We start from the raw sequence: 13,768 nt of genomic DNA, 5'->3' as shown, positions 1-13,768 counted from the left end.
CTGCCAATTAAAAACTTTTTCAGCTCTAATCTCCACAGAATTCTGCTGTGTATGGGTTCAGGAAGAAAAAAAGATGATATCTAAGTAAGTGCAGAGAGATTTAAAATGAATGATTTATTAAAATAAAACAACAGTAAGTGAATTCAATCTTTATCCATTCTTTAATGTTGTATTGGCAACTTTCAAGATTTGCTTGCACATCAGATATTTTATAAGACATAACCCTGATATTTAAAAGCAATAAAATATTTTGGTATGGAAGTAGACTACCTGGCACAAATGTAACGAGTCTGTAATCTCTCTGAATAAATTACAATTTGGGATATTTTCTCTTCATTTAGAAGATAAATTTTTTAGCACATGGTTATTTTCCAAACCACTCACAAATAGTTAAAATTAATATATGATGAAGTTTATTTATTTGTCTTTCTTGTATTTTCTATGGCTATGTTTACTTTTGCTATTTCAGTGGAATTATAATTTTCAAAATACAGGACTTCAAAAAGTTTCATTGAAAATGCATTTCTATTTATGCAAAAAATATATAGTCACTTAAAAAGAAAAATCCTTTAAAACTGCCAAACTGCCAACCAGATAATATCTGAAGAAAATAAACCAATAATAGCTACAGTTGTTATGAGAAGTTCTTTTGCTAGGATTGAAAAAGTTAGCGTTACAAGAATTGGCACAAAGTCAGAGGCCTCTGAGATGACTTGGTTCAGAAGCAAGCTGAAATTACTGGGATGAAATTGCAGTGACAAAATGAGAAAAAAAGCATTCTGACTCTTCACCACTGATAACAACAGAAGTCATTATTTATTTATTTTTCTAGCTTTAATAATTAAATTTTATAAGGATTTCCCCTCAGCATTGTTAATTACTTTAACTTCTCCTCTCACCATTATTCTAGTTATAAAGAATCATTGCAGCCACAAAAATAAAGTGATAGCTAATTGGGGAGTGAATAAATCACAGCACCATATCTTTTCTAGCAGATGGACAATAGAGAAATGATATGGCTGCATCTGTGTGTGTATTGCTTTATCAGTTTCACACATAGCAATGAGCACCCTTACAAAGTAGAAAGGATGCAGAAGTAGATAAGGAAAAGCTGTGAAGCAAATTGCTGCTCCATAGCTGTCCTGTAGACTTACAGCACTGGGAAACGCATCCAATTCTCTTGGCAAAGGAAACATTATTCTATGCAGATCAGCTGTTCACGTCTTACTCTGTAGCTATCTGCTGTGGAGACTATGTGATATGTGCTTTCTTATATTGAAACTTTCTGTCTTTTATTTCTATAATTACTTTTTTTTATATATAATAAACTTGGAACTGTTCATGTATGAGGGAAAACGATGGTCTTTCAGAATCACTGGGGTTTAGTTGAACAGTGAAGGATATCCTTGCAGATTGGCACAGGACATAAGGACACCACGCATACACACTTCTGAGAAAAACCACCTCCTAAGGTTCCTCCTTTAGGACCTGCCTCTGGCCAAGCACTAGTTCAGCTAAGCCACTCCGTGTGGCCCATGGCTGGTGATGTGTTGCATTAAACGTTATGGACACTTGATTTGCTAAGGACTGGCAGAACCCCTCTGAGGGGTGAATCCTTTCAGAAGCAAAAATTCAGTACATTCTGCCAGCATTTTATATAATTTCCTAATTCAACAGAAAGAAATGGAAGGAAAGGCACAAAAATGGGCAGAATACAGGAAAAAAAGTCAACTAACTTATTTGAATAATATGGATATTTCATATTCTGACCTCAATCATTGGTTACAAGTTCTTGTTTGGGAAAATAAAAGGCCAACACAAAAAGTAAAATGTTTGGAAATTCCGGTCGCCCTTCCTACAAATTAATTCCTGTTTCACTGAAAAAAATCCATTTCTGCCCTTCCCAGACATTAGGCAAACTGCAGTAGCTTTTCTGTCACCATTACCGTCTTATAGTTTTCTATACAACAATTTCAATGCCCACAGATTGCTGAAATATAGTAGAACTGGTCAAATCTGCACTTGTCCTTTCTATTTCCAATCTACTACAACTTCTAGTCTGGCAGTGCTAGCTGCTGTTTCCAGAATTATACTATTAAAAACCACAGGCACTTAGGAGTTGTTTTTAGTGGTGTTTTCTAATTTGTGTTACGATTTGGACATAAATAATACAGTGCTGATTTTTCAAAGGCAATAATTTGCCACTAAGAAATTGTATATATTGATTTTTCTGACACTAAATATTTTGAATCCTCAAACAATTCACACAAGAGAACCATAAAAACTGGATTATTTCATTGTTCTGCAAAAATTGTTTCATCCTACCAAAAACTATCACACATATCCAGCAGACTTCAGCTCAGTCAGGAGTCCAATTAGCTTCTGAAATACTGTTCTCCAAGTAAATTCTCATATAATTTCCAGAAAAGCTATACCATTCTGTCATAAAAAGAAGTAACCCCAAATATATATTCATGAATGTTTTTTTCCTGAAACATTTTAAATCCAGTACCAATTTCAAGACAAATATTTCTGCATTGTTCCACAAAATTCATACGTTGCATGTCAGTTTAGAAAGTAACATATCCAGCAGATAAAGTGAGTAAAATACATTATCAGATCCTACTACAGGTGAAAACATGGTACTAAAATCATCTTCTAAACCAGTAATGAAATCAAGCCTTAGTTCCAGGGCAGTCAAGGTTAAATCCAGATGCTTTTAAATTTAGAAGAAGCCAGATTATCATCCATATGCATATTTTTGGCATCAGTGCTTTTTCAAGCTTGCTGTGGGGGCATTTCCAGTTTGATTTCAGTTCCTTAGTTCAGATCATGACTTATTTCCAACCCAGTTCTGTTGCTGTATGAACTATTTCAATTAGGGCAACAACATAAAATTCTCCCTTTTTTTTCTTTCTTTAAGAGCAAATTTAATTGAAAGGCTATCAAAATCTTGCCTTCCTAATATGTAACATTTGTTTAGTTTTAAAATGATACATCTGATATTATAAGCGTTTACTTTTCAGCACTTGCACCAGACCTTGCAATTAGAGATAGCCTGACACATGATTAGCAATATCAGTGAGCTACATTATTATTTTTTTTTTTTTTCATTATTCTACTAAAACTGTAGTATATAAGAAAATAATGACTTCCTCTAGAAATATAATTTTGCAGCAATTACACTGCAATTACAGCATGACTGTCAGGAAAAGAGCACCTAACACAGCTCCTGCCTTGCACAAGCACCTGGCACAACAAGTGTGGGAGGAGTGCAGAGGACCATCTCAGTATCTGCATATATCTGAATAATATCTGAATAACAGGAAAAAAATCAGCATTATGATCATGAATTGATTTATAACCAGTGGTACAAGACTCACTGGCAGAAGGACAGTGAAATGCATAATTTTACACGATGTGTTAACATGCACTGGTCTTGTGTAGTGGTTTGCTTGGAGAAGTGCTGCTGATGTATGAATAACATACATGTAATGTACATTATTGCTCAGACTGACGACTGAATGATGATTTTATGTAACGCAACAAAAGTTTGAGTTTACATTATTAAATCCATGTAGGCAGACTGTAACACTATGAATACCAACGTACTTTTTCCTTGTGTGTACTAAAATAAAATAAAATAAACTGTTTCACTACCCCAAATCTCATTAAACATTTAGCAGATGGAATTCAACCCAGTATAACTTGAACTTACTATACCTCACTAAACTGTTGGCAGTGTCAGGATCTTGTGCCGTCACAGTGCCAACAGGTGTCCCGATCTTTGCATTTTCATAAACTTCCATGAGATAGGAAGGCATAGTGAAGAGAGGAGGTTCATCCACATCGCCAACTATGATCTTCAGCATTGTTACATCCTTGAATGGTCCCAGGTGCGAAAAGCGGAAGTCAAGATGAGTATTTGCTCCTTCTATATTAAGTGTATAGGATTTCTTCTTTTCATAGTTGAGTGGCTGTTGGCAGAAAAAAGTATTTCTCATTACCATTCTGTGCTTCAGTTTAGCCTGGTAGCTAACTATATCTTTTCAGTTTAGTTTGGTAGCAGGTTACTGTGAAGGGACAACATTCTGTGATATTTCGACAGTCACTGACATACATTGTAAGTAGAAGGTGATACATGGAGTAGGATGACTCAGGTTTTCTCTCCAAAAGAATTTTGTTCTGGGAGAACTTAGGATTGTGACTGAATGTCAAATTCTTCTTCTGTGATAATGCAGCCTCTGGATTTTATCACTCTTCAAAATTTAGTGGTTATTGCTAGATGCTTAAAAAGTATTCCAAATTAAATTAATTTCATACCTTTAATTAACATGTTTAATAGACAGTGATGGGGATTTAGAATCATTTTGGGCACCTCTTCTCTTGAACCTCCAACTGAAAAGCAACTCCTTGCATGAAAACACTCTTGTAATACAATAAATTTAAATACATAAGGATGGCCTGAACACATGCATGCATGCTTTTCTAAAGAGAGGTAAATGAATGGTGTATACCTCTAGTCTAGATCCTTTTATTTTAAATTCTTTACCAGCAGCAACCTGAGGGACAACCTCTCAGTCTGTCTTACTATGTGCTGCTTCATTGCACATGTATTAAATGGCCATAAGTGGAAAGAAAGTCTGCAGCTGTAGACGTGTCTTCTACAAGGCGTAATGTTCAAATAAAACCCAACAGAAAGCAAATCCCTGTCTGTACAATCCACAAGAAGTGCTACTGCCACTTTAGTCTTACCTTTAAAATTAATTAATGATTTTAATAATATCAATTAAAATTATCAATTAAGGTATTAAAATCAATAGATTCCCACTAGGAATCGTACAGCTCCACTAGGAAGAAGACAGTTTAACTCATGTATCACATAGCACTTCCTTTCTTAGGAGTAGTATTTCTAGTTAGCTATTTACATGACAACATTTTATCTGTTTCACTCCTTTTATATCTCTTTTAATCCTCTGAAATATTTTAGGCTTACTAATAAAAAAAAATGATGGCCTTGCAAATCATGAAAATGAAATTCATGTATGCAGATTCAGCTGCACGCTGTTAAATAATAAGTTTTATGGACAATATTTTGTTACAGAGACATTGAAATTAATATTAAAATCGGGAGCATGAACTGGCTAATAGTCTTCAATTTTTGTGTAAAGCAGTAAGTTATGAAACCTTTTACTGCAGTTAGAACCAGCCTGAGCTCACAGGACAGGCCATGACACACTCCACTCCCAACTCTTCCAGTATTAGATGGTTACAGCTATTTTGGGCTGTTTTCTTTTACGTCACTAAAATAATTTACTACTTTTCATGGAGAGTAAATCATGACCTTACTGTGAGAAGTTACCTTTTCCATATATTGTTTGCTGGTGTTTATTGCTGAAATGTCTATAAAAATACATTTTCCATTTACATGCATTAAACATGTTAAGATACTGATCTCAAAACCAGTAAGAAATAACAAAAACTGCATTACATGATGGATTGTACAAATTCTACATACAATAGTTTATAACCTGAGAGGTCAACATTTTTTTTGGTTTTGCAGAGAAGGATAAATGTGTAAATGAAGAACTATACTTGTACTATACTGACCGTAGGGACTAAATGCAATGATGAGGACAAGGCCAACAGGAGAAAAGCCTGAGAAAGCAGCCATAAAACAAGGCCCTTTGGACCAAAGCTATTTAAATGTACAAGCATCAAGACCAATCCCTGTTGCAATTTTTTTAACTTTTATCAGTATCTGTCTGCAATTACATGAAGTTCAGCAAGTTTCCACAGATCAGTTAGACTCATGAGGCTATAAAGAATGCCAAGTGGTCATTCATCAGTCTCAAGAAAATATGTAATTTCAGGCAGTCACTGAATAGGCTGCTAAACTTCACAGTGTTACATTTTAAATGCATTCCTCTGAGTGCATTTAAATGTTGAGGAAAAGCGCCCATATGTGATAATAAATACCTCAAGACTTTACTGGGTTACAACTTTCTGCCTTCAGTTGATTTATAAAGAAGGATAGGTAGTTAATACGTATTGCCATGCTGAGCAAAGCAGATAGTTTGTACAGAAATGTACTACCAGTAAACTTCAGACTCAGAACACAGCATAACAATAATTTGCACATTCATGTAATACGATTCTACTACAGAAATTTATCTCAGTAGAAAAATAGATCTCAAAATATTATACAAGGTAAATGTATATTCTTCTCTTTCACCTCCTGTGCCATGCTTTAGCCCACATCCTACAAGGTCAATGATCTAACTGGAATCCCCACAGGTAGAAATTTTGGTGTGACAGAATTCATAAAAATCAATATTGTTTTGTGTGGACCTACAGCCTGACTGAACAGAAATCAATGGAAGTGTTCATGACTTCGATCAATGATAAATTCTTATTTCCTATCACACTAGAGAGTTGAAAAGAAATACTTAAGCCAAGAATTATGAGGAACTCAATGTGTGATTTATCAATGTCTGTATATTTTGTAGATAAAATCTAAAGTAAATTTGACTATTGATGTATAAGAAATATAGCTGGTCAGGATTTATATATATTTCTTTGATTTCTCCTCTTTGTGTTGAAGAAAAACAATTTAATTCTCTTAAAAATAATAGTATGAAACATTTTTGTTTCTCATCTCCCTTTCTTGAATGTACAGATAAAAATACTAAAGGCGTGGAAATTTACCATTATGAGATAATTTTTTGTGATGAAAAAAAGAGCTAAAAATACTATTCCTAATAGGTCAATTCGTACAGAAATATATCCAGTAAATACAATTTTATATAATCTATACAATTTCATACTCTAAAATTCTCCAATTTTAATTTAGATGACATTCATTTACTTATACTATATTACTGCTATGAACAGGTCAAATATTAAATAATTATTTGCACTGCTTTGTAGCATATATACTCTAAGATTAAACAAATTCAAAATAGGATGGCAAATTTTAAATAGAAGATTTGGGAAAATAAAATTTATACTGACAATATTTGGATTGAGTTGTACAAGAACGTCAATTTCTCTCAAAAAACATTAGGCATAATATGGATCCTAAAGTCTTGTTTTCTCTTCTGTAGTTATTCAATTGGACAATATTAATGTTTTTTATTTAGAAGTACATTCCAGACAATCAGAAAAAGCTGATGTTTCAAGAAACCTAAGTTTTTAAAACTATAGCCAGAGCAGTTTTTTTTCTCTTAATTTTCTTTAGTCTTCTTTCCACAATTTCTGCAAAATAAAAATCATACACTTGGGCACAGAAGGAAAAAAAAGAAAAAAAAAGAAAAAAGGAAAAGCCTACACTCCTGCACAGTGATTCACATAGGTAAAGAAAAAAAAAAAAAAAAAAAAAAAAAAAAAACCAAAAAAACAACAACACTACTTTCAACATTTTGAGATATCTTGGAGAAAAGATACACACTGTGCTACAGAATACTATTACCAGGGGTCCCAATTAGTACTAATTTTTTGGTTTTGCTTGTTCTCTCCTGAGAAGTAAGGAACTTTTCAATCAAAGGAAGCCAGATTCTACATATTTGAAGTGCTCACAAGTATTTTTCATTGTATATTTGATAAAATATTCAATAACTGAAATCTGTTTGCAATTTGAATGTACAGAATTTTATTTTGTTGGAATACTGCTTAAAATACTGTATTAAAATTGACATTTATTTTACATTTACAGCTTGTCCAATGCTGTGCTAAGAACTTTGCTCATCTACTGTCTCAGGTGATCTGTGCTGTTTAGCAGTAGAAGGAGAGAATGGAAGTATTGCACACCAGCTTGTGACTTGTTAAGTGTTACATCTCTCAGTTGAAATAAAACATTAACCAAGTAAAATGGACCCTTTCTTGTCTTGATAGGAAAGAGACTCAAGTTTCTGTCATGTGTATGTAAAGGAATAAGAAACATATGCTTTTGTCATATTCTAAAACACAGAGAAATGTCTGCCAACAACAATAAGAAACGGTATTTTGCATATTCAGTATAAGAACTACTTTGTTTTGTTGAAGATTCTTCCTTTGTTCTTAACATTCTTAATATGCATCTCTGTTGTACTTAATGAATAATAGCCATGGTGAACTTTTAAACAGAACAATGTTCATTTTGAGGAAGCAATAACAGATTATAGCATCACCTCCATCTAGGCCACCATGAGCTTCACTGGTATAAAAAAGTCAAGAGTTTATTTTTATGGCTGAAAGGCTAAAATACACTGAATTGAAGTTTTTTATGACTCTGAGAAAGATAGGAACCATTTTAAATCATTATAAATGATGAAAATTACATTTCCTTCAGTTACAAATACATGCATAAATACTTATCCAGATGCAAAAGAAACACATTTACTACAATGTTGTCATTTGTTTAGATTCCCTTTTCTCACAATATCTCTTTCAGAGGTTCTGGTTTTCATCCTTCCTAGCTTCAGTTGAGCACAGAATACATGAGCTAAATATGAATGTCAATTCACTACCATTTTTTAGGGCACATGGATATAATTGCTGCCTCAAAACAGTAACAACAAAGCCATGTAAGAATTGATAATTGAAATCTGTTAGCTCAAATAAAAAAAAAAATAATAATAATCAAGAAAGGATTTCCCTTGTTGGAAACATTTCAAAAAAACCTTTTAAAACATAACAACTCAACTTTCTGTACTATTATTAAAGTAAAGTCAGTTTTATTCATAGGATATTAACATAAATAGGCAAGTATTTCAGGAAAGATTTGCCGTGAACTCATGTCAGGGCGTTTAATACACAGATGAAATTATCTGTGGAATTATATTTTTGTACGGAACTTAGTTAGGAGTGAACATAAATGGCAAGAACACTTTATGATTAATAGTTTAAATAGACAGGGATAAATGCAGGAAATACATATAATAGAATCACAGAATCATAGAATGGCTTGGGTCTAAAAGGACCACAGTGATCAACTAGTTTCAAACCCCATGCCCTGGGCAGGGTTGCCAATCACTAGACCAGGCTGCCCAGAGCCACATCCTGCCATCCAGCCACAAATGCCTCTAGGGATGGAGCATCCACAACCTCCTTGAGTAATGTGTTTCAATGCATCACCACCTTCCGTGTGAAGAAATTCCTCCTAATATCTAATCAAAATCTCCCCTGTCTTAGTTTAATACCCTTCCTCTTTGTCCTATCACTACCTATCCATGTAAACAGTTGTTCCCCCTCCAGTATATGCTCCCTTCAAGTACTACAAGGCCACAATGAGGTCTCCCAGGAGCATTCTCTCATCCAAGCCAAACAAGCCCAGCTCAACCTTCCTTCGTAGGAGAGGTGCTCCAGCCCTCTGATCATCTTAGCGGCCTTCTTTTGGACCTGTTCCAAGACTCCTGCATCTTTCTTATGCTGAGGGTCTGGACGCAGTATCCTAGATGGGGCCTCACAAGAGCCAAGTAGAGGGGGACAATCTCCTCCCTTTCCCTGCTGGCCACCCCTTTCTTAATGCAGCCCAGGATACAGTTAGCCTTCCGGGCTGCAAGCCCACACTGCTAACTTATGTCCACCTTCTTATCCACCAGGACCTTCAAGTTCTTCTCTGCAGGGTTGCTCTCAAGTTGTTTTTCCCCCAGCCTACATAAATATCCGGGACTGCCCTGATCCAAGTGCAATACTTTGTACTTGGTCTTGTTGAACCTCATTGGGTTCTCATGGGCTCACTTCTTCAGCCTGTCCAGGTCCCTCTGGATGGCTTCCCTTCCCTCCAATGTATCAGCTACATCATTCAGATATATACTGTAACTGTGCGATGTTTAGGCTAGTTAAGTTTTGAATCTTTTTGAGTTAGTGTCTGTGTTATACAATGCAAAATACTTCGCACAGTTGATAGCCAGCTAGGAAGAAATTCAAGTAACAAAGGTATATGAAAACTTAAGTATACATTCATTTCCATAGATAAGCTTTGCATATAAAATTTCATCCATTTCTGTACAACTTAAAGCCAAATTTCTTTTTTTTTTTTAAATGAAATTTGATGAGTAAAACATCAGCAAAGTAAAATTATTTACCCAAAACAAACAAACCAACCAACCAAAGAAACCCACAAATGATATAAATGTTTCTGTCTTTGATTTTTTTTTTCTCTCTGCTCTCTCTGAAATGGCTTAAGGTGTTCTACAGAGCAACATGGATAAAATTACACTGCTGAATTTAATAGGGTGACACAGAAAAAAAATAATTACATCACCTGCTTATTTGACATTCAACATAACATTTTTAATGACATACTCCAGCAACTTTCAATATCTGCTGCTTACCTTCTTCAGGGAAAGAATTCCTTCCCGTGTTTCTTTGTCAGTGGATATGGAAAACACCCCAGCACCATCACCATTTATAATTGTGTACTTCATGTCAGCATTTGAGCCAGTGTCTGCATCATTTGCCTTGATTTTGCCAACTGCTGATCCAACCTGAGCTGATTCAGGAACGTAGAGCTGATAATGTTCTGAGGGTAAAAAACAAACAAAAAACAGCTTGGACGTTTTTTAGCCAAACTAAATTAAAGAATCATTATGTGCGTAATTTTCCTATGAAAATGGATAATACTTCATAGAGAAAGCAGACAAATAAACCTATGAACATATTTAGGTTCCCTAAAGATTCCAAATGGAAACTGTACCTTCCATAGGATAGCTTAGCTCAAAATCCAAAAGACCTAAAGCAGGATTTTTTTTTTTACAGCTCTTTTTGCTGCTCATCACATATCACAGAAATTAACTCTGAACTTTACTTATAGAATTTTTACAGTATTTTTAAAAGTTTACCTTCTCTATAGTCTAAATATATACACCTTCAGCCAGTTACCACAAAATGAGTAAGCACAGGAACATATTTCATCTGGAAGAACTTTACATACTATATTAATGATTTGTTTTCCTGAAATTTTATCATCTGTCTTAGTACCTTTGAATCAACACATTTTTTGCCACAGAAAAATGTAATAAATCCTTAATACCTTACCATTATTGCTTACCAGTATTGTCCTTTTGCACATATTTTTCCGTTGGTATCCAAAATAAAGGAAAATGAACATAATGGGTACATAAATGAACTAGAGAATAGTGACTATAAAAGGCACCCTTAACAACTTTCAATGTTTTTATGTTAGGTTAATCAATGGAAAATAAATTTTTTTGGATGATAATTTTCTTAACTGCGAGTATCATTTTGGCTTAAATTTTATGACAGGTACAAAGTTCTTATTGGGACACAAAGGTTCTACAAAGAGAAGAAAATCATAAACAGGCATGATACAATTATGTAAAACTCAATTTCCATCTGAAACTAGGCCAGCAAGATGGCTTAAAGACATTTTCTCCAATAATGCTAGTGCTGTAAGACAGCAGGGACATTTAAACCATAGACTTATAACAACAGAAGTTATGAACATACAAAAATCCCCTCCAAAGATAACTCATTTATGACCCTATCAAGCATCTGCAGAGTTTATATCACATGTCAACCTCCAACACAGAAAAAAAAATGGCAAAAAGTCAACTTCAGTTACTACATATCTCCTGGAAACTCTAGAATTTTTTCTAACTTCTTAAAGCATTCTGCAATACCGAATGCAATAGTGAAACACTGAGGTGCAAGAGAGTGGATAAGTATATTCTAAATAACAAAGCCAACACAGTTACAATTTGCTGGGTTTAAACCAGCTAGTATGACTGCAGATGTACCTCAGTAAGCACACAGAAATAAAAAGTTTTAAAATGAACTCAGAGATTCTATGATTACATGTGCATTATGGCAGAAAAACATTGGTGAATTGAAGAAGCCTACAAATCTACAGAAGTTTCAACTGCAAAGGGAATGCACATTATTGCTAAAATAATTTAAGGGACTGGTTAGAAAATAGATGATTTTATTAATAATTTCTCTAATTCGTTGCTCAATGGTTCTTAAACCTTATGATAGCCAACTGTTTTTGCAATACTGATCTATAAGAATTAGTAATTAATACTAATACACATAAACAGAAAGATAGATGAGTGCACAAAATGTGATAAAACAAAGAGAAACAAAGAAGAGGTTTACTAGGAAAATAAAGGACGGGTTACAAAAAAAAAAAAATCAAGTTAATCTCAAGAAAACAAGAAATGTCCAGCAAAATAAGTGAAAAAGTAAAACCTATCATGCAAATCAGAAAACGGCAACTCTGATGCAGTGAAAAAAATTCTGCTTAATCACTGATTCAATTAAAATACACAGCAGATTCTTTGACACGCGTATAAAAGCCATTCTTACAAATTTTGATATAAATGCACTGCATTAAATTCTACTGCAATGTTTTATGCATATAGATGACATCAAGTGACATTTTCACACTGCTAGTTGCTTTATTTTGTACATAAAATTATAGTGATGAGATTCATTCTGGAATTTATTTATTGTTAAAAAAAAACAAAAAACAAGGAATGCTGTCTTTCGACACTTCATCCCTGACTAATGCATGCCAAAAAAAAAAAAAAAAAGAGGCCATAAAGAATGTTACATAATCAAGACACTCCAACAACTGTAAGTGTTATATCCCATATGATAGGGTGAACTAATTAGAGACTTCCAAATAGTTAAGCTCTTCAAACATACCCACATGACACTACACTTTGCTTCATAATCACACCCCAAGTGTTAGCCATCTGTTTCAGAAAATCGTGTTACTGATATCAAATTCAAACATTCTGAAATTCTAAGCCCTCAAGGAAAATAAGTATCTGTAATCACTCACTTATTAGTTACCTGTCAGTATTTGTAGAATTGAAATGCTTGGGGAAAAAAGTTAAAAAAGTTGCAAATTAAAACTGCTGCATTAAGAGGTCAGAAATGAAAATTTAACCATTGCTTCACATAGAGATCGTGAAAGTACGTAACACTGAAGTGAGCCACTCAGTAATTACAAGCAATATTATCTAAAAATGACACAGAAGAGGTTAGGATTTGGCAACATGAAGGTTAGATAAATAAATAAATAAATTGACACCAGAGGTGGAAATCAGAAATGTTCTTTCCAATCACTAAATAGTTGTAAACTTTATTACTGGAAGGTACAGGAATGAACCAGTGACATAACAGAACATTTCCCTGTGCATGAACTACATTCTGATAGGGCATTCAACACAAAAGGTTTGTAGGATGAGTATGCTATGAATTCATGACTTGGTACCACAAACTACAAGTTTGTGTCACTTCCTAAAATCTGACTGGACACTGAAAGTTTTGATACTGATCTGTATCAAAACTGTTTCATAAAACCCGCCTGTGTTGAACAGATTGTTTCCACGCTCCCAGCATCAGAGGCTTCCAGCAGCTTCTATAAGGAAGAAATTTCAAAGTCTTCATGATGTTCTACGTTGCTTTAAGCAGTGGCTTGGCAACTCATAGATCATAATTCTGAAAAGGCTGATTTGGTTCTTAATGTAATGTTAGCGTTCACTGGGATGCATTCACGTGGCTCATGAAATTAATGCTATTTTCCTCTCAATGTATTGTAAATAATAGTCATACAAAACCACAAAGTTTTATGCTAATTGAAACACTGTTCAAATACACATAAGAGACCTTATTTCTTTCAATAAACTGTATGGCTTATCTGTCATTACAGTACAGAAACAACTTAAAGATTTGTAGAATGATTTACTTCCCATTTCAGTTAGCCTACAGGCAACCTATAATGCTGTTTTACTCTCAGAAAAACAATTTCTTTGTC

At 34.1% G+C, this 13,768-nt stretch overlaps 1 protein-coding gene across 1 annotated transcript in view; it reads right to left on the bottom strand.

The window, feature by feature from the left end:
- Positions 1-13,768, bottom strand: part of CDH18 (cadherin 18) — a 152,554-nt gene that overhangs the window by 41,950 nt on the left and 96,836 nt on the right. The window contains exons 5-6 of the mRNA XM_042869315.1: positions 10,317-10,504; positions 3,724-3,977 (exon numbers count right to left, since the gene is read on the bottom strand). Of these exons, the coding sequence (XP_042725249.1) occupies positions 3,724-3,977; positions 10,317-10,504 (442 nt within the window). The remainder of the gene's footprint in view (positions 1-3,723; positions 3,978-10,316; positions 10,505-13,768) is intronic.

Source organism: Lagopus leucura, unplaced genomic scaffold (genome assembly GCF_019238085.1).
Source record: "Lagopus leucura isolate 7727_CA_CO unplaced genomic scaffold, USGS_WTPT01 Super-Scaffold_100002, whole genome shotgun sequence".
Classification (NCBI taxonomy): domain Eukaryota; kingdom Metazoa; phylum Chordata; class Aves; order Galliformes; family Phasianidae; genus Lagopus; species Lagopus leucura.
This window is presented reverse-complemented; position numbering and strand designations above follow the sequence as displayed.